This window comes from Atractosteus spatula, chromosome 16 (assembly GCF_055471065.1).
Source record: "Atractosteus spatula isolate fAtrSpa1 chromosome 16, fAtrSpa1.hap1, whole genome shotgun sequence".
NCBI lineage: Eukaryota > Metazoa > Chordata > Actinopteri > Semionotiformes > Lepisosteidae > Atractosteus > Atractosteus spatula.
The window spans coordinates 14,019,495-14,039,749 of NC_142721.1; the positions used below are offsets into that span (position 1 = coordinate 14,019,495).

At 49.0% G+C, this 20,255-nt stretch overlaps 1 protein-coding gene across 14 annotated transcripts in view; it reads right to left on the minus strand.

Moving 5' to 3' along the window:
* madd (MAP-kinase activating death domain) overlaps window positions 1-20,255 on the minus strand; it is an 83,249-nt gene that overhangs the window by 24,827 nt on the left and 38,167 nt on the right. For 8 of the 14 annotated variants that reach the window (XM_088934579.1, XM_088934577.1, XM_088934576.1 and 5 more), the window contains exons 8-20: window positions 16,607-16,785; window positions 14,815-15,050; window positions 14,250-14,424; window positions 12,825-12,928; window positions 11,970-12,163; window positions 10,902-11,179; window positions 10,086-10,225; window positions 8,316-8,414; window positions 5,304-5,363; window positions 4,646-4,748; window positions 3,722-3,908; window positions 2,781-2,931; window positions 992-1,219 (exon numbers count right to left, since the gene is read on the minus strand). In XM_088934579.1, coding sequence (XP_088790705.1) covers window positions 992-1,219; window positions 2,781-2,931; window positions 3,722-3,908; window positions 4,646-4,748; window positions 5,304-5,363; window positions 8,316-8,414; window positions 10,086-10,225; window positions 10,902-11,179; window positions 11,970-12,163; window positions 12,825-12,928; window positions 14,250-14,424; window positions 14,815-15,050; window positions 16,607-16,785 — 2,134 coding nt within the window. Of the gene's footprint in view, window positions 1-991; window positions 1,220-2,780; window positions 2,932-3,721; window positions 3,909-4,645; window positions 4,791-5,303; window positions 5,364-8,315; window positions 8,415-10,085; window positions 10,226-10,901; window positions 11,180-11,969; window positions 12,164-12,824; window positions 12,929-14,249; window positions 14,425-14,814; window positions 15,051-16,606; window positions 16,786-20,255 lie in introns of all 14 variants that reach the window. The other 6 variants (XM_088934584.1, XM_088934583.1, XM_088934578.1 and 3 more) reach the window with 3 other exon arrangements.

The following is a 20,255-nucleotide window of genomic DNA, read 5'->3' on the forward strand; positions in this document are numbered from 1 at the left end:
AACATTCTACGACAACCTCCAGGAAAACTGCAGTAGCTCCAGAACAACCCCTCTAAAAATGCAATCGGATATTTTTAACCGATCGGTTGCTTGTTTGTTTGTTTGTTTGTTTTTCCCTGCGTTGGATTCTGCAACAGGGGCCTTTTAAAAAAAATGTCACCGACGCACTGCTCAGATACTGCAGATTTCTCTCGCAAAACAAGCCAGCGGGGGGGGGGGGGGGGGGGGGAAGAAAGACATGCACCAGTCCTTTCGTCTAAAGAGAACCCGGACATGCTGAGATACTGCCAGCACGCTGCAAGAGCAATTTTCTCTTTAAAGAAAGGGATGTGAGAGAGATAAGACAAAGAAGGCTGCTGGTTAAAACGCCGTTGTGCAAAAGAAGCTCACATGGTCTATAACAAGAGGGTTACATCGTGTTGCCTTTTCTCACTATGGGGCTGCTTACTGTGGCTGATCAATAGGCACATCACCCTCAGAGCCTTCCTCGCACCTGACAGCTCGCACTGCTCCAGCTCTTCCAATCAGCAGCTACATGACTTGAGAGAGTTTTTCCGTCTAAGCATACCTTTTGATTTTGCATCTGTGTCTCGCCCTACCTCCTACCTCTGCGATCTGAGTTACTAAGGAGTTCAGAGATGCAAGCAGCCTACTTTATCTAAAAAAATCCACAGGGGCTTTGGAAAACAAAACAAAAAAGATGATAAATATATACTTTACCCATAGGAATATATTTATATATATATGCACTCTTACTGGGAAATAATTGCTGTGTTAGCGACAGACTAATCCCTCTAGGAAATGTGCTGCATATAGATGTATATGTCTACAAATACATCCATCTGGTTCTTCCTTTCACTTTGCAAGTGACCCCTCGAAAAGAAACGAGACAGCGCCACACTGGGGCACTGGAGGGTGCCCAGGGAGAGCTCCCGCTAGTGGCGCAGAGGAGGAGCTACGCCCTCGGCCGGGCATGCAGGCTGGTACACACCAATGGAGGCTATAAAGTTCTCTTCGTTGAGGCTCCGCGTGTCAAACTGACGGGGCCCCTTCCCCGAGGAGGGGGCGGCGGCGGCGGCGGCGGCGGCCGGCGGCAGCTGGAGCTTGGGGACCAGCAGGGGCCCTGCGGGCCTGGCGCTCTCCCCTCGGGGCGTTAAGCTCTCCTTACTGCCCGGGCTGCTGCCGCCTTCCGTAGGGCTCCGCTTGCGCTTTTCCGGGTCTTTGGAGAAGAGCGGGAGAGGAGGAGGAGGAGGAGGAGGAGGAGGGAGCAGGGAAAGTGGGGAAAAAACAGAGGAAAGAGATAAACCAGTGAGGGAGGAGTTTGGGGGGGGTCCTTGTGAATTAAACCGAACAGTTTGCATCAAAACCCAGGAAGGCAGGACAAGAGGAACCACAGAAACAGAAGAACACCCAGGGAAAAAAGAAGGGACACCGTGCAAGACCAGGGGGTACACTGGAGACTGAGAGCTCGGAAAACCCCCAAGCTGGAGCCTCTAATCTGGGAAACCGCCCTGCATTTCAGTAAATGCACTTACTGCATTTCAGATGAAAACGACCCCCCGGCTGCATCACTGATGTTAAAGTGTACTCACTGGGGTACTGAGCGTGGCGCTCTGGGTGTGCTGATCATTGCAATGCGCGATGGAACGTTCCCTACAGCTATGATTTCCTGCAGTAATCATCTTTTTTACCTTTTACAAACTATACTAAAGGCTGATGTTGTGGTTTTACTGCATTTAACAGGGCCAACTCACATAAAGAGGGTAAAAATACAGTAACAAAAATCAGGCCCTTTTAAGCCCATGTTTCTGGGTACGTAGGCTGTTCTTACACAGCCTCTTTACACGTTTTCTTTTGAAAAGCTCATTACTTGAGCTCTGCTAGAATGCCAGAAGTCCTCATATGTCAGCCCTTCAGCTCAGAGATCCGCTGCAAAAAGCACACTCAAAATTGTCCGCTCTTTGATTTCCAATTAGCGCTAATGTATTCCAGACCCTACATTGTCACCCTGCTCACAAGTACGACTTCTCTTCGGTTTTTACAAGGAAACTTCCCTGCGGTCACAGAAACCCGAAACAGCGGCATCGGTTCTGCAACATCTGCCGAGCAAAAAACAAGGCTGCTTTCTCTCTCCTGGTGATCTTCATGTCCACTGAGCACATCAGAGATACCAGAGCCAGTTCAGGAACAGCTCCTTATAAACCTCTAGCTCAGAAAACAAAACTGAAAACAAAGTGGCAAATGCTTACAGAAGCAGAGCTCATTGCTGGTGAGACAAATACACACCATTTATGGGCTCATAGCCTTTTACTCTACAAACCTTCTTGTATTCTTTTGCTTCTTGAAAAATAAAAAAACAGCAGTCAAGTTGATGCAGCACTCAAATTCAAAAGCGATGGTCTGCCTCCCTTAGATTGTACACAGCGAATAGCAGGTAACTAGAATAAACTGCACAGCCGCATTGTAGAAGCAAATTTGCTGGATCTGTCCCTTGCATCATTTAGCTGTGGGTAAACAAATACTGTAAACAAAACAGTCCAAATGGCCTCCTCTTGTTTGGGACCTCTCTCACAACCTCATGTTCAGTATCCCCGTACTGTTCCCATCACACAGCTCTGGAACCTGCAAACACAACCCCATTACTGGCGCTATTTTCCACCTGGTTTATTCTGGAGGTGCTACATTGGACCACAGGAGCTCGAACACCCGACTGCACGCCTCTACAGACGCAGCCCCATGCGGCGCTGGACCGGGACAAAATGCCGGCCCCTCTGGCCTACCTTTGGTGTAGTAGTGAGTGCGGGCGATTTCCAGCAGGCTGAACACGCTGGCCATTCCCCCCAGCCCTGCGTTGGTGTAGGAGTGCTCCAGACTGGACACCGTGCATTTCAACAAGTCCAGCATCCCCTTGTACACCTTGCGGCTGACCTCCTGAAAGAGCCACGCAACACGGTCAGACTGTCAACACAATAATTGTTTCTTAGATGTCCCTAGTTCCTCCTGCGACTCCTGAGGTTCTGCGTTCCGTACTTGTCTATATTAATGACACTTGCTTTCAATTCAATTCATTTTTATGTGGCGCCTTTCACAACAAGGTTGCCCCCAGGCACTTAACAAAGCTAGTGATTCCACCCTCTTCCACATCTTTCCATCTCCCTAACCTGCCAATTTCCTTATGCAGGGCTGAACGGAGGCGAAAAACACTGCTTCATGTTAAAGCACCGCCTCTCCATAATTAAGTCTGCATACCTTAGACAAAGCCAAAGACCTGCTGCAGGCTCTGACTACTGAGCACACTGCGCCTCATAACATCAACCACAGCAATAACTGGGAGGCAACAAATGTTGTAGATTTACGAGAGCCCTAGAAGAGGAAGCTGAGGTTTTGTGGGGGTGTGGAACAGGCTACCCAGCCACGTAGTTGTACCCTGGCTTCTTTCTTTCAACTACGTAACAGGCTAGATGGGTCCAATGGCCTCCTTCTCACGCAGAACCTTCCTACCCCTCATGATTTGCCGTCTTTCAGTTTTAAATGACTCAGTGCAGTTTAGAAATCCTCTGTTTCTTGCCAGCAATCTTCAATAGCTGAAAGCCGAAAGAAACAGATGATCACCCACTGCTGAGGGTCCTTCCTCACGAGAGCTTGAAAGGCTTGGGTGCTCCTTCTCAGCTTCTCCCAGGGAAACGCAGCACCCCCCCTCTCCCGTTTCTACCGTGCTCACCACGTCATGTATGACGTCCTGCCTGGCGTCCTCTTCGGACTGGACGGCCCTGTTCAGCTTGCTCAGGACGAAGACGCGCAGCTGCTCGTTCTCCAGCAGGCGGCGCACTTTCTTCATGTTGAGCCAGCCCACGCCCTGCCCCTCCAGAACACTCTGGACCACCTCCTTCAGGAACTGCTGGTTTTCACTGAGAGACGCGACACAGAGAGGGGGGGGGGGCTCACTGCAGCCTCCACACAAACCAGGAAAGGGCAGAAAAGCATCCCAGTTCCCTGTTTGCTGGGATTTTTTTTTCTTCTAAGGCTGGATAAAGTCAGAAGAGTGTGTGGGCTTGCAGTTGAAAACAAAGCAGCCTTGCCTCACCCCCCTCCCACCCAGATTTCTTCCCAGACTCCTGCAAGCACAATTTCTGTCCAACACAATCCAGGCTTGTAGGGAAGCTACGCTGTGTGTGATTCTTGAAAAATGGAGAACCACAGGAAACAGCTAAGGGGAAGCATTTCCGCGTTACCCCCAGTTAGCCAGGCTTTGACCTTGGCTTTGCAGGGCAACAGCTCTCTTCCCACTAGTCTCCTCTGGGAAGCGCCTTCCCCCTTTCACCCCAGTCACATGGCAGTAGTGGGAAAACAAACCGGAATTTGAGCAGACCCCAGCTGTCTCTCCATGAGGCACAGACACACAGACAGGGAGAGAAGCTTGGGGTCAGAGCGCAGGGTCAGCCATTGTACAGCGCCCCTGGAGCAGTTGGGGTTAAGGGCCTTGCTCAGGGGCCCAACGGAGTACGATTCCTCTGCCGGCTGCGGGATTTGAACCGGCAACCTTCCAGTCACAGGCACAGATCCTTAGCCACAGAGCCACCGCTCCTTAAGAACACTGTGTACCCCGGAGGACAGCTAGACATCGAGACACCCTGACAGTTTTTACCTAGTGTTATTAGCTCTTCCTTGGGGAGAAGGCGACTCCTTCTTCACAGTTGGGCTGTGTTTGATGACCGAGGACTTCTGGTCGACAAGCGCTCTCCTGTTTCCTGAAAACGCCACACATCCTGCGTCAGCCTTCTCGAGCAGGACTTAGAGATGAGAAATATTCAGCTGCATATTTACCATTCAGAACCACACACTAATACATATGGTAAACTACAGGCGCTAACAGCAGAAATGCCAATGGTGCTACTAATTACTAATAACAACAAAATAAATAATATTTAACTAAAAAAAGGAGAGAATGGCATCACTCTAGCACATCGCACATTGGCAGAAAACAGGAGTGACAATTTAGGAGTTAAAAGTACTATGAGAATATGCTTGCACTGTGAGGTTGTAAACGGTGTTTTTGTTCATGCAACATCAGAATGAAAAAAATTATCTAATTTTAAAAGATTTTTTTAAAATGAAGGTGTATTCAAAGGTGTAGTAACCATGGTCGACAAAAAGGTGGAATGAGTGATCGGGGGGGGTTGTGGAGGTCACATGATGTTTACTGGCCAATGAGAGTGTAGCCTGGCGAGGCAGGTGCAGGGGATGCTGGGAGGTTGCTGTTGATTGGCTGTTAAGCATGCAGCTCATGCAAGGGTGAGACCCACCTTCACTGCTGACAGGGCCAGCCTCTGATATTATCTCCATTATAGAATTTAGCCCAAATACTGGACACAAAATCCACAATTAGTGCAGTGAAAAATTACACTGAAGCCAGAACACAAAAAAACCAAGACGTATACACGAAAAAACAAAACATTTAAGATGCAAACTTGACAAACGAGAGCAACAAGCAAAAAATAAAATCACACAAGCACACCAGTCAAACAGCATTCCAGTCACTGTTATGGACTGTGTCTTTAGCAAAAGGCATATTCAGCAGAACCCATTTAATAACATTTTATATCTTGTATTATAAAATGCCTTCCCACAGTGGAGAGAAATTTATCATCGAATGATTCATACAATACACACTTTATGTGTATGTTATGCACATTTTTATTTACGTTTTTATTTTGAAGTATAGTCGGCAACACAAGGATACATTAAAATATTCTGTATGTATACAGTATATAGCCTGATTCATATAGCCTGAATCTCAACGGACATTTCAGAGGGATTTAAAATCCCTAGTTGAAAAGAAAAGAAGCCTTACAAAATATTTTGGTTTTGAAGTTGATTTTAAATGCCGTGCATTAATCTTGCTGAACTAAAACCTACTGGCACTTATATTTTTCCAAGCTTACAGACAACGTTTTGGTGCACCTGCTGCTTGGTAGCGGGATACACAGTAGCACAGGAGTCCATAACCGACTGGAACAGTGTTCCCACTGATGAATGGCACAACAAGGGTCACAGCAAGGTTCCTGTGCAATTTACAGCATCTGTCAGCAGCAGTGTACCCTTCAGCATTTAAAATATGAAGCGAACTTAACACTAAAGGATATCTCTGGCACTCAGTACCATATACATAATAACCGATGCAAAAGACAACATAACACAGCTGCACTCCAAAACACCAAGCACTTAGCAAAAAGGCTTTTACATCAGTCTAAGCAGGTCATGTTTTCTTGTTTTAGTTTTTTCTGCTGCAGACAACCACTGTACACTGTTGCGAGCAGATTCCACTTTTGAAAGAAAACGTTCCCCCCCCCCCCCATAGATTAATGACTCTCTGCCCCCACCCCAGGAAAGAAAGAAAGAAAATGAACACCATGAGATCTGGCACCATGACAAGCAAGGACAAAAGAATTAAAAAATGGAACAAAAGGAAGGGAGAAAAATGCTAAGAATAAATGAAATAATGTCACAAATTGGAAAATAAGCCTTCTGTTTTCTTCAAATGCGAGTATGTTAGCAGATCAGCACAAAGTCTCCCATAGTTACCTTAGGGGATGGGGGCTCAGTTTTGCAACTCTAAGCTCAATAGCATTGTATGAATGCTATAATCATGAGAAAACGTCATGGAAAAGCCAAATGTCTTCAGCTTATAGAGGCAGGGGCTCAACATATAGCATGTGAGCACACGCACAACACTGTACCAGACAGGACCATACCTGAGCGCCCTGCCTCGGCATCGCAACCAAGACGCTTCAACATCTAGCATCTAGGGGAGTACTGTGGGTGCTATTCGCAAAGCTTTATGCAGCAAGCCAGACGCACATATTTTTTTCTCAAAGTATGCGTTCATTAACAAGATCGTTTTCAAACCTTGCGCTCAATTAATGAAAACAGACCTTCTGAGAAAAAAAAAAAGAAAGGCAGTGTTCCCCGGAGACAAACATGGCCTCTACCGTTCGGTAAGGTCAAAGTTCGGGGGAAAAAAAAGGGCTTTCATACCAACCTTCATCTTTCTCCTTTTCTACTTCGAGATTAAAGTAATCTTTTTTTTTAGATACAATTTGTGGCAAAAAAAGAAGAAAAAAAGAAAGCAAAGAACATAAAATAACACAAAACCCAAACTAAAAATAGCCGTGTACTAAGGATAAACAAGTCAAACATCTCACAAAACAGACACCTTCAATACTTAAAATGTCACACACACATGGTGTTCAACAAGGCCTGTTGTACACGAGTTCAGTCAGTACTTGTGCGCACAGAAAGCTCTGTCCGTGCACAAAGCCTGAAAAAGCCACAATGTTTAGGGTGAACACAGCATCACTCGTGTGTAAGATAGAAAGGGACCTTTGGCAAGGTCCAATATAAGCTTTACTGGATGAAGAAATATGGCTGACAATGAAGATCTATGACATTTTCATGTTAAATTTTGCCTTCGATGATTTATTATTTTAATGTGCCAATACAGGACACGGAGTCACATCTCGAGCATGGATGGGAAAAATGAAGTTTAACAAACGTTACGGCACCCAGAGGCACATCGCCACCGATTTAATGCCAGCTGGGGTCCCTGATTGGTAATTGATCGCTGTGACTACCGTGTTTCACATATATTGGACCTTCCACAAGAGATTAAGTCAGTTAAGGAAGCAACCACTTTCGCAAATAAGCAAGATCACAAATTCTGCACTGGACTCGGACCACAAAGTCAAACTCTGTTTCTGGACTGGGGCAGGATGGGATTTCCTTACATCCCCTTCAGATATTTAAATTGCAGTTTTGAGCAGCTTCCTCGCTGACATTGAGCTGTCCAGCCAGCCTGCTCCCATTCTTACACACCCTGAAGTGTCTTACATCACTGATGGTGCTCAGGCACCACGTACTTTAAGTAAGGGGGGTAAACCACATTCCTACTTGCTTTAAAAAAAAATCTTCTGGATCAGACACCAGGAAGAGGAATGCATTTGTCTTTCTCCTTGGATTTCCAGAAATAAAAAAACACCCTGAAATGACCACTTTGAACCCTGTCTCGTATTTACAAAAGTGCAAGGATTTCAAAGAATAGTGAGTGTCTTGTAGTTTTTTTTTGCTCTCTACGGATGATCCTCACTGGACATCACTTTGACTAAAACTCTGCATGTTACTTGAACAGAGATGACAAAAAGAGCTGAAAAAGAGCGCAGTGTCAAGGGCAGCGGAGAAGGAGAATGGCTGCTTTTCTCCCAAACACAGAGCACACCGAGGGCAGAGCACAGACAGGCCAGCAGACTCGGAAACAGTACCTTTCAGGCTGGGAAAAGGAGTGGTTTTATCCCTCGCCGCCTTAGGCAAGGCCAGGTTGGACAAGCTGAAACTGGTGCTGTGGTTCTTGTACAGATTACCTGGAACAAAGAGCCAGAGTAGTGTAATGGGTCACTTTGTGTTGTGGCAGTCACTGGTGTTGGCTTTACTAATGCAATAGCAAAGCCCAAGAGCGTTGGTTAACCAGCTGCATGTCTGCACAACGAGTTACTGCGTCCGAGATGCCGGGTGACGCTGCATGCCTTCGGAGGCTTAAATGGAGAGAGGAGCCCGTGCACATGTGTGCGTGAAAACAGACGCTAATGTCCGTCACCTGCCAAAGAAAGCCGAGACGGCAAGCTGGGGCTCACACGACCCTTGCGTCGATGCTTCGAGAAGCTGAGGGCATTCAAATCTTCAAGAAGCCCTTGCCACATAACCCTTGCAGTTCACCACAGTCTGCAGCGTTCGGCCAGGACACCAGGGTTACACCCCTACTCTTATCGAGAGACGCCCTGGGATTTTTAATGACCACAGAGAGTCAGGACCTCAGTTTTACGTCTCATCCGAAGGACGGCGCCTGTTTACAGTACAGTGTCCCTGTCACTGTACTGGGGCATTAGGACCCACACAGACCGCAGGGTGAGCGCCCCCTGCTGGCCCCACTAACACCTCTTCCAGCAGCAACCTTAGTTTTTCCCAGAAGGTCTCCCATCCAGGTACTGACCAGGCTCACAGCTGCTGAGCTTCAGTGGGCTGCCAGTTTGGAGCTGCAGGGTGATGTGGCTGCTGGCCATAAGTACAGTTGCACCGTACTCCTGCCCTTGGTGCTGCGCTGTACTACACTTTGCATTTTTACCATTTTACCAAGGTATACCACTGCCAACTTGTCGCCTGTGGGCAGGAAGAGACACATCAGGTGAAACTCTGCAAGCACAAAGTAAAATCCTATTTGCTTGCGAGTGGTACAACATGGTCCCAGAGTTTCATCCAGACGAAAGAGGCGCTGGTCACAGCACTCCCTCCCACGGACAGAACAGGCTCAGTTAGGTCGATCGCTGACAGCAGCGCGTGGGCAAACCGAAGAAAACGCCCTCCCACGAGCGAAACCTGCTCCTCAGTTCATCAAAGCGCTTCGGATTGCTGGGGATGTGCATCGCAACGCCGCCGGGTCCTACAGCTCTGCTCCTATTGCGGCAGCTTTTACCATTGTTCAAACCAATCACTTCCCCGAGAAGAGCTGAAGTACAGACATTTCAGACACCCACCAGACAGGCCGCCCACCTTCTTCAAAGATTCAAACAACAGCCAGACAGAGAAACACCGGTTACCCAACTGCTGTGCATTATTTTTCTCGAACGCATTCCTGACACAAGAAACTAAATGCGACGCATCGTATTATGTAATGCTTGCTATAATAAACCACACCGCGTTTTGCCAATACTTTATCCTCTAAAGCTTGGAGGATGTTTCGTCGTACTCTGAACACGAGCAGCAAAGAAGGGCTGAGCCCTGTGGCATGCAGCACAACGCGCACGTGAAAGACTGGGGATGTGTCAGATTTAAGTGCAAAAATATAGATCAGATTTCTCAAACGTTTCAGAAATGCTACCCGACAAACTCTTCATGATTTTGAGCATTAAAAACATGGCTATCTGAACATCCCCTAGAGGAAATGGAAACTCCGTATCTGTTCCTAAGCATGTGCTGGGAGCACAGGACCAGCTCCCAAGACGCAGGACTCTCTCGGTCCAGCAGAGGGTGAGACTCACTGGCAAAGGACATGAAGCCGACGAAGCCCTCGCTGCTGTTGTTGGAGATGGTGGAGTTGGGCGAGCTGGCATGGGAGTCCGATTCTGCGTCCGAGTCGCTCTGCAGCTTGAGGCTGTTGGGACGCAATGGCTTCTGGGACCTGCAGGGAACAAGCACCAGTCTGATGGGATTGGCAAGGGCTGGTAGTTGGGAACAAGCAACAGTCTCATTGGATTAGCAAGTGTTGGTAGTCGGGAACAAGCACCAGTCTGATGGGATTAGGAAGGGCTGGTAGTCGGGAACAAGCACCAGCCTGATGGGATAAGGAAGGGCTGGTAGTCGGGAACAAGCACCAGCCTGATCGGATAGGGAAGGGCTGGTAGTTGTGAACAAGCACCAGCCTGATCGGATAAGGAAGGGCTGGTAGTTGTGAACAAGCACCAGCCTGATCGGATAGGGAAGGGCTGGTAGTTGTGAACAAGCACCAGCCTGATCGGATAGGGAAGGGCTGGTAGTTGTGAACAAGCACCAGCCTGATCGGATAAGGAAGGGCTGGTAGTTGTGAACAAGCACCAGCCTGATGGGATAAGGAAGGGCTGGTAGTTGTGAACAAGCACCAGTCTGACAGGATCAACAAGTGCAAACACCAACAAAAGTAGCAAATGTTGACAAAAACTTGCATTGTGTGCTAAAAAAATATTCGAAAACAAACAACCTCCCTTCTTGAAACTGTAACCCTGGACCCCTTAGTGGCTTGGACAGAGCTTCCTGAAATCTGTAGTGTTTCATTTACCCAGCCCGCTGGGGGTTAACAGGAATGAGAACGACAGTCTCACTTGTTCCCGTTGATGTTCTGGTTGAACTGGGGAGTGTAGCTCTCCTCTTGCTCGTCGCCCTCTCCGTCCTCTTCCGTGGGGAAGCCGTACTGCGGCTCGAAGTAGGGGTTGTCGTAGTCCCTCTTCTTCAGAGCCCCGTCCGCGGGCGGCGGCACCACCACCTCGCTCTCCCGCCGCTCCAGGCCCGGCTTGGCGAAAGGCTGGGCCCCCGCGACCGGCGGTGCAGTCGGCGCCCCTGCCGCTGCCTTCTCCTCAGCGTCCGCCGCCTCGCAGGGTTCCTGACGGAGCGACAGGACAAGGAGAGAGCCACAGGGCCTCGGTCACCTCCGCAACGCACCGCACATCGCCCCAGAGGAGCTGGAGACCAGGCTCACACTCCACTGAAACACCTCTGCCTCTTGGCTGCTGTACCAGAGGGCCTGGGTTTCTGCCCATCCTATCTTATCATCTTCCCTAGCTTCTATCTTTCCTCCCTAGCTTGTTTTTGATTTCATTGAGTCTATAACCTGTGCCCCTGTCACGGATATGATCCTGATCGCTCCTGGGCTCTGACCCAGGGAACCCTAAACTGCAGTCAGACTGCTATGATAAGAGAGCTGTAGAATAAGGATGTTGCCATGTCAGAGGCAGCCAGTTCTTCCCAAACTACGTGGAAAGGGCCCCATGAAATCGTAAGCGATCTGAGTGCCCACCCTCCCCCGATGGTGGATTGCTCCGCCATGCCAAAACTATGCCAACTCCGTCGTGGCAGAGTGGGCCTCTGCCTAGATTCGAGAGGGAGGAGATGTCACCTCTGTAACAGGCTCAGGGCACTGGTGCATGTCTGTAGTTCCTCACTCTGCAGCTAAAGTTTTGTCCCTGGGACTCTGCCTTCCCCGGTGCATTTCTCTGGCAGTGGAATTTAGACTGCAATCGATCCCCTTCTGTTGGGGCTGGAAACGAATTTGTGCGTCTCTGTGCTCAGCTATGCCAAGCGACAGGGTGCACTGGCACCGTTCACTCCCTGTATGACAGTGCTGGGGCTGGAGACAAGTGTGTCTGTGCTCAGCCGTGCCAAGCGACACTCACATGGTTCACTCCCTGTATGATAGTGCTGGGGCTGGAGCTGGCCGTGGTGCTGGAGCTGGAGCGTGGCTGGTGGTTCTCCAGGGAGGTCTCGCTGTCCAGCGCCGGGTCATCCACCTCCACCCTGTACTCCTGGAAGTCCTGGAACTCCACCTCGCTGGCATCGCCCAGAGCCGCGTGGGTCAGAGGGTCCACATCTGCATCAAGTCGAAGACAGCCCGGTCATCGCCTGGACTCACAGGCACTCAGCGAGGTGCAGAAAGTTCCCGCATACAGAGACTAATCGTGCACGCGCTGTCAGGATTCATGCACACTGGGCAATCCCACAGACCCAGAATAATCCCGCTCCTGCTGACCAATCCTGCACACTGTGACTGACCAATCCAAGTCAGGATTCATGCACGGAACAATCCCACACACACACAGAACAAGCCCACACACACTGCCAAATCCACCAAACACAGGACAACCCCACACACGCTGGCCAATCCTGCGCACACTCTCAGGCCTCTCGTGCTGCACAAGCCCACACGCCCCGTCAGGATTCGTGCACAGAACAATCGCGCTGCTGGTGAACAGTACGGAATAAGTCAGGGGTGCTGGGAGCTGGACGCGTTGCTAGGTTAGGGACTCATGTCTTGATGCAGACAGAGCTACACATCCTCAAGACAATTCACCCTGTTCGCTCCTCTCAATCCAGCTACACACAGATACCAGCACTCGAGGAGGGGCAGCTAACAGTCTTACTCCCTTAGCTCACACAGTGACCAGAGCCCTATGAGCCACACGGTCTTCACCAACACCCCTGCACTGATGCACATCACAATACTGCATGACCTCCACAGAGCAGTAACTCACTGGGAGTGTCCCCCTTGATGTCGCACTTCATCATCTCGCTGACGAAGTCCCCCAGCGAGGAGTAGGAGGAGCTGGAGTCGTCGTAGTCCACGCTGTCGCTGCCGCTGAAACGACACAGCAAAGCAGAGACTCGCGGTCAGACCGCGGCACGCACAACGCACGGGGGGGGGGGGGGGGGGGGGGGACCAGCTGTCTGCTCCAACGTCCATCTGGAGGCCGAGTCACGGCTGGCACTTGGCCGGCCTGTTATTTATCAGTTGACACGCTTCACTCGCGCGCTGCCAGATGAACACGAGTGGGTGAGCTCAGGTGATGAACAAGAGCCGAGGCTGGGAAAGGGGATGAGGCAGGAGTACACTGCTGCGTTAGGAAACACTTGTTATTTTACATTTTTTGAACACAGAACAAAAAAATGAAAATGCACAGTGTGACAAAATGACTCTCCTTTCCTCCCCACTTCCTTCCAAAAGAGGTTCCCCCCTCCTCTCCACCTCAGCATTTCCGACCCTGGGACCCCTAAGCAGCAGTCAGACTGGTATGATAAGTGCGCTGTAGAAGGATGTTGCCATGTCAGAGGCAGCCAGTTCTTCCCAAACTGAGTGGAAAGGCCCAGTGTGCATCAGGGAGCTTTGTGGGAACAGCTGTTTCCAGGTTGAACTTCTGATTATTGAAACAAGCTCCCGTCTCACATTGAACTTCTTGTCCAAAACGCCATGTCCAATATTCCTCCTTCCCACAGTATCGCAACATTTTACAAATCTAAAAGTCGTGAACTCTGCGAAAGTACTGTACAGTCGCCATGTTGTCGCAAACCCTTTGTCTCACCATGGGCGAGAGCGAGAGTTCACGAGAATTGTGACGTGAGGCAGCCCTTCCTGCTCACTAGTCACTGTGACGACTGTTGTACTGTGATGTATGAGTGAATACAGGTTGTGCCGCAGACATTTCACCTCAGAAATGTTACAACGTGATCCCCATGCAGAGTTAACAAATAGTACTTGTTAGCAAAAGTCGAGAGCAATATTTCTATTGGATTAAAAGAGATGTGTTCACAAGCCTGCTTGTTTACAAAGTAATAGGACTGCAACATGTCGCCAGAAGTTTTGTTGCCTTGTTCTGAATGCTGTGCACACCTGGAAACATAGTCTATTTTGTGATGTAAATTGGAGGTTTTTACAAGTTGTTATGTAAGTTTTACTCTCATTGTGGTTTGAAATGCACTCATCCATGCCACTGCTCTCTAACCCTGAAATCTAAAAATAGCGCTGCAGCTCCTCTTGTGCCTTAAGGAGTTTGGGGTGTCAAGAAGTGCGCTGCGAACTGGAAAAGGTTTGGGAAGAGCCATAGGAAGGCCTTCTGGCCTACAGCCCTCGGGAAGGACACAGAGCCCCACCCCTGGGCGCGAAGGATGATGGGAAGGCTCACCTGTCGTCGGTGGGGTCCGAGTCGTCGTCGTCGTCGTCGTCGTCCTCCCGCTCCGGGGGCCCGGTCATGGCCTCGGCCAGCTGGGAGTTGCTGTCGTAGACGCGGTAGTATATGGGCTGCAGCTGGTGGGCGTACCACTTGGGCTTGTCCCCGATCAGAGAGGGGTCGTACACGTCTGCGCGGGAGAGAGCGGACACCGCAGCGTGAGAGACGACCGCCGCGAGCCCGTGCGCAAGTACAAAACAGGCCTCGGTGTCATTTACCAGCCACCACTTCGTGCCTGAGCCCCGCGTCCTTAGTTAAAAAGCTAAAAACGGCATGAAGGACGAAGACGGCTTCCCCCCCGCCACCATCATAAACCTGTGTAATTCTAAAGATGTTGTTTCTCTGAACTGGGGAATTTGGTCTGCTAAGAATCAAAAAAAGAACACCCTGAAAAGAAAACAAATCAGCGGTTCATTGCAGTTCCCCCACCCCCTCCCCCCAGGTGGGTACTTTTCTGCACGCGTTCATGGGACCGGGGGGGAAGAGTTTTTCAGATGCACCGCCGGTTTCCCGCTCTTACTGTTGTGGATCCGCTGGAAGGCCAGGTTGGTGGGATTCAGAGACCACTCCCCGAAATACTCCACCGCCTGGGTGCGGGCCAGCTTCTCGGCGAAGCCGGACTGCTTGGGCCGGGATGCCAGGAAGGAGTTGGCCTGGAAGGCAACGACGGGCCGGGGGAAGAGGCGCAGGGTGCGCGTGTGCATCTGAAAGCCCTGCAGCACGTTGGGGGAGTTGAAAAACCTCACCATGGCAACCCTGTGGGAAACAAAAGAGAAGGGGGGGGAGGTTAGGGGGGGGTCAGCAAGAGAGCTCTGTGGGCATTCGGACGACCCATCCTTGTGTATTCCCAACTAATTTACAATAACAAGATTGAGAGCACAGAACAGATGCTACTTCCTCCTCCTCTTGAGGGAGGAAGGAAAACTGGCGATTGCGTTTCGTCTCGGATGACAAACACGACAGGTGCAATGAGCGCCGTGACGGTTTCCTTCCTACTTGACTGATCGAGCCGCCCATGGTTTGCTCTTCTGACGCTGGAAACGCCAGCGCGCAAGCAGTTGTTTGGAAGCCTAATCAAATAAAAGAGCACTGCGTAGCTCAGTACAAGCCTAATTACCGCAAGCAAGGAGCCTGCAAGAGTTTATCTAATTTTGAACAAGATGCCGAGCAACGGTGACAGAGGTATATTTAACCCGACCAGGCACTATCAAATCAAGCAATTCTACTCTCTCGTGAAAACCTCATGAACTCTACATTACTTCCACATTAAACTTTCGTTAAACGTCTGCCTCCTCGCACCACAAACCTCCCAACCCATTTCAACAAAACACACGGAAACTAATCGCCAGGCTGTGGGTTGTTAAGCCTATGAAATAAAAAGGACACACGACAGGTTTAGGGTGTTCTGCTATTTTCTGCAAAGCTATTTTTACATTTCGGGGTTAGAAAGAATCAGAACTGATTAAAGCATTTCAAACCATAGTAACATGTAAGACCTTCAATTTACATGACAAAATAGACTGAATTTCCAGGTATGTGCAGCATCATACTGCCATTACTTCTTGCCTTGTTCTGCAGCGCAGACAAACGTCCGGTGCGGTGAAGAGGCCCTATTACACTGCAAACAAGCATCGCAAAATTTGGCAGTGCCATCAATTAATTTATCTTGTTAAGGAGATTTAATAACCAGGTTGAGAAAATGGGACTGCAGTTCACCTTTAATGAAAGCTGCAATACTAAATAAACAGAGTCTCCAGGAAAGGAATAGATTATTATATTCCTCATGTTAATATTCAAAAAACTGCTGTAAAGTGCGAGGTTACCCTGGGACAACATTCGCCTTTCCAATGTCATCTGTCAGCATTTGCACAGGACAACTGAGTATTTCTTTGTAGATGCCTTTTTCCAGGGCACAAGAGAGATGCACAGTAATGATACATTTACTGTAGCTGTCCCGCATTTTTCCAGCCAACGAATTACAAGCAAAGCTCAACTATAAGACCGCAAAATAATACCAATCGAAAACGTTTTCCCGGGGGCAGAAACGCCGTGGACATCTTACTTTTACTGGGGTTTGAAATGCACTCATCAACGCCCATTCTTTTACTCTCACCAGCTCTGAACCTGGCACATTTATCATCACAAATACAAATCTCCCCACGGAAATGAAGATGCAAGACAAAGCAGAAACTCTCTCGAGGGGCTGGCAGATGTAACGCAGATGGAGACGTTCCCAGGATGGAGGGAAGGCAGACTCTGCGGAAAACGGTCCCGGTCTCCCCCCCCCTCCCCAGGAGCGTGGGGGGTCTTGCCTCGTGGCCACGTCCACAGAGTCCACGTCGTTGCCGTAGATGAGGGGGTTGAACTCCGTGGAAGGGGTGGAGGTGTGGTCGTCCCGGCCCCTCCCCGCCAGCAGGGGCATCTCCTGGCCCTCGTGAAACTTCTCCAGGTTGAGGATGGGCTGGGTGTTCAGGCTCATGCTGGCCAGGGCCTGAGGAGAGCGAGGAGCCGTGAAACACTGGGGGGGTGGAGGGGGTATGTTGAGGGACGCACACGAAGGTGCGGCATTAATGCACCGGAAAGACCGGGCGGCAGCACTTTCCCCGCAGGTACGCACAGAGACGCATCGTTGCCGATGGCTTCCCCGTTTCCCGGGTCAAAATCTGCAGCCCTCTGCCGCCGCAAACCCAGACTCTGGTTTGCAGGTGCAGGGCAGCGGCTTGTGAGCGCCGCGCGGGCCACTCGCACCACAAGCGAAAGTGCTGCCTGAAACCGGCGGGGGGAAACGACAAAGTAACAGGGGGGCTCCCAGGGGTAACAAAGGTGGGTTCACAAACAAATAAACGGACTGCGTTTTTTTTTTACTTAAGCTGATACAGGTCGGACAAAAACTGACTCAACTACAGAAACATTCTGTACTGACGTCCTAAACGTTGTACGAGAAGGAGAGGAGTAGTTATACTGACGCAGACTATCGTTTCAGCCAACAGTAAGGATGTCAGCAATTGTATGAGACTGCTGAAGAAAGAGACGCACCACCGGGGTCAAACAGAGAGGATGAAGCCTGTAACGCAGAGCTCTTTTAGCACCAACCTGCTCTTAAACGCAGTGAGGGCAGAATCTAGTTGTATGAAGGCAAGACACTGGAGCATACAGAATTTAACCAAACATACCCTTCAAACCCCTCATTCATACCCATCCATCCATTTTATTACCTATTCTTGCCATTCAGGGTGAAGGGGGACCTGGAGCCAATCCCAGCAAGCAACAGGCACAAGGCAGGATACACCTTGGGCGAGACGCCCGTCCATCATGGGGCAAACACCCACAGACACACAATTCTCCCAGAAGCCAATTGACCTACCAGTAGGTTTTTGGTTTTAGGTTTTCCCATGCGAACACCAGGCAGACGGCACCCCAGGTCCAGAGCTGAACCCAGGGCCCCAGCGCTGCGAGGCAGCAATGCTAACCAGTGCGCCACTGTGCCGCCCCAGTTCGCCAAAATACATAATTGATCAACCTCTGCTGAATTTCCTTGTGTTTGAAATAACGTGGAATTCATCATTCCAAGGATATTCCCTTGCAGTGCAAAATTGCTTAAACTTCTCGTCATGCAGGTTTGCCATTTAAAGACGTACTGTGGCGGCAGGAAAGTCCAGCATTTATTTACCCTTTGAAAGAGCAAAAACGCTCAGTACAGGGCTATTGTGCACATGCATGTCAGATAGGAGCGCCATCTTTTGCAGCTCATCTCCAGCTTTCTTCAGTCTCAGTTGCATGAACACCCAATAGAAGCGTATAGAGACACACAAACACAACACTAGGGCTCCTACGCTCGGAACATATGCATGCAAGCCTGGCAAATTGAGCAGAAGAGAGGTAGGAACCTTGTCAGAAGCGAAGAGCTGCCTCTGAGTGATCGCAGTCAAGCTAACCAGACACTGAAGGGCAACAGATGGGAGGTCACATGACAGCCACGGCCAATCACAGAGCGGACAGCAGAGGCACGCATGGACACAGACACAGATGTGGCGGAAGAGGGGAAGAGGCTCTCTTAGACAGCAAGAAGACAACAACAACAACAACAACAAAGGGGACACAGAAAAAAGACAGCAACACAGACAGGTTTGCAGGGTTACAAGAAAGGCTCAGGTCAGGACTGCATCACATTTTCAACCTCTTTAACCCCCCCCCACCAGTCATAAATTCAATAACCAACGTCAGTTCACCCCCTAGGTGGAAGCAAAACAGGTAAGTGCTCTTAATCACTGATTTTGTAATTGGCAGCTGGCGAGAGGGCGGAGGTCAACTTGACTGAACCCGGGCCTCAGTCGTCTTGCTCTGACAGAAAGGTCATGGCAATACGGACAGCTGTTATCCACACAGTGTCCAGCAGGGGGCAGTGTAAAATGAATACTGCAATGGTTACCTTGTCTGGCGGTAACCCTCTCCAGAGATGATTTAGTGGACAGCACACTGATTGCTTTGTGAAAAACCCCTGGAGCCCCGTCAGCGGAACTGAGTAATTCACTGGACGTTCAGGTAGTTATTAAAATTGTAATCTACAAAAGGGGAGCTCAAGCAGAGGTAAGGTTTTAGGTTTATGCATTTAGCATTTCTTGAACGAAACGTAATTTCACCTATTACAGTAATGCTAATATTATTAGACATTGAGCAACTGGTAACAAAGCTAAATATTTCATTTAAAAAAGCAAAAAAGTGTTTACATCACTTTTGTTACTTACAGCAAAGTTACCTGAAAGTGCTGTAGCCTGTGAAGAATTCAGATCAAAAAGCTAAAAAAAGTCTAACACTGTACATTGATCTTTTCACGATCCAGTTTTCAGCGATCTGAACATGCTGACCTGAATTTCAGCAACCTACATGAAGGTGATGAGAAGCCCAGTTACGAAACGGTGGGGAAAAATAAAATCAGGACGGCTTAGAAGTGCAGAAAAAAAGGGCAGTTCAGTGCGAACTGGCTGTTACATCCAGAATCACTCACAGGTCAGCTCCTGAAAGCAGCCTCTCCTCAGTTTTCAGAGCCTTATTTCAGGCTGACCCATTAAAAGGTGATCATTTTCTGATAAAAAGACAGCTGGAAATGCCAGTGTATTTGAAGCATTTCTTCAGCATAAAGCTTAAATGAAAGTAGTGGTAGGGGGTTAAAAAGTTATTTTAAAATGAGCTCGAGACAGAAAACTGAAACTAAACATTCTGATAAAGAACCTTTTCCGCAGCACAAACCGTATTTGTTCAATCTGGGACAACGCAAACAGACCCAGAAAGTCTTTCAAGTTTCACACATTATTTCCAAACTCTTGTCTCCCAAAAAAACAGGGAATTAAAAAAAAAACAGCACAGCCCAACCTGGGGGAGTGTGGCATGAAAACATCTCGAAAAACACCAAAAGAAGGAGGGAAGTTAAATTCAATGACTTCTAATGTTCAAATGATCTAGCCAAGTGGAGTCAGAATGAGTCTAAGAAGGAAAATAAAATGGTACTTTGTCTCTGCACCTTTTCACAAACGGAGATTGCAGGTGCTGCTCTGTGATGAAGAGGGAGAGAGGTGGGACAGACCGTGTTTCTAACACAGCAGATGTTACAGACCTCCATGTTCTTTGCACCACCTGAGTATTTCTCAGGAGCTGCTCAATAAAGAGCCACCGAACTGCTACAGAAAGAATGACGGTCTCTCACAAAGCACCTATTTTAATCCAAGCCCTTTAAAATTATTCAGGCAGAATGCCTCTCCTTGCTTCATTTTAGTGTATGTCAAGGCCAGACTGACACTGTGGTCGGATAACTACTGTGAAAGTACAAAACCGTTTTTCAATGCAACTGATTTCACTTTCAAACTGTAGTGCATATTTGAATCTAATATTTCACGAGGCAAATAGACTTTTAACTGGAGGGCCCTGCACAACCTCATTCTGGGTACGGTCTGTCTTTTTGGATCA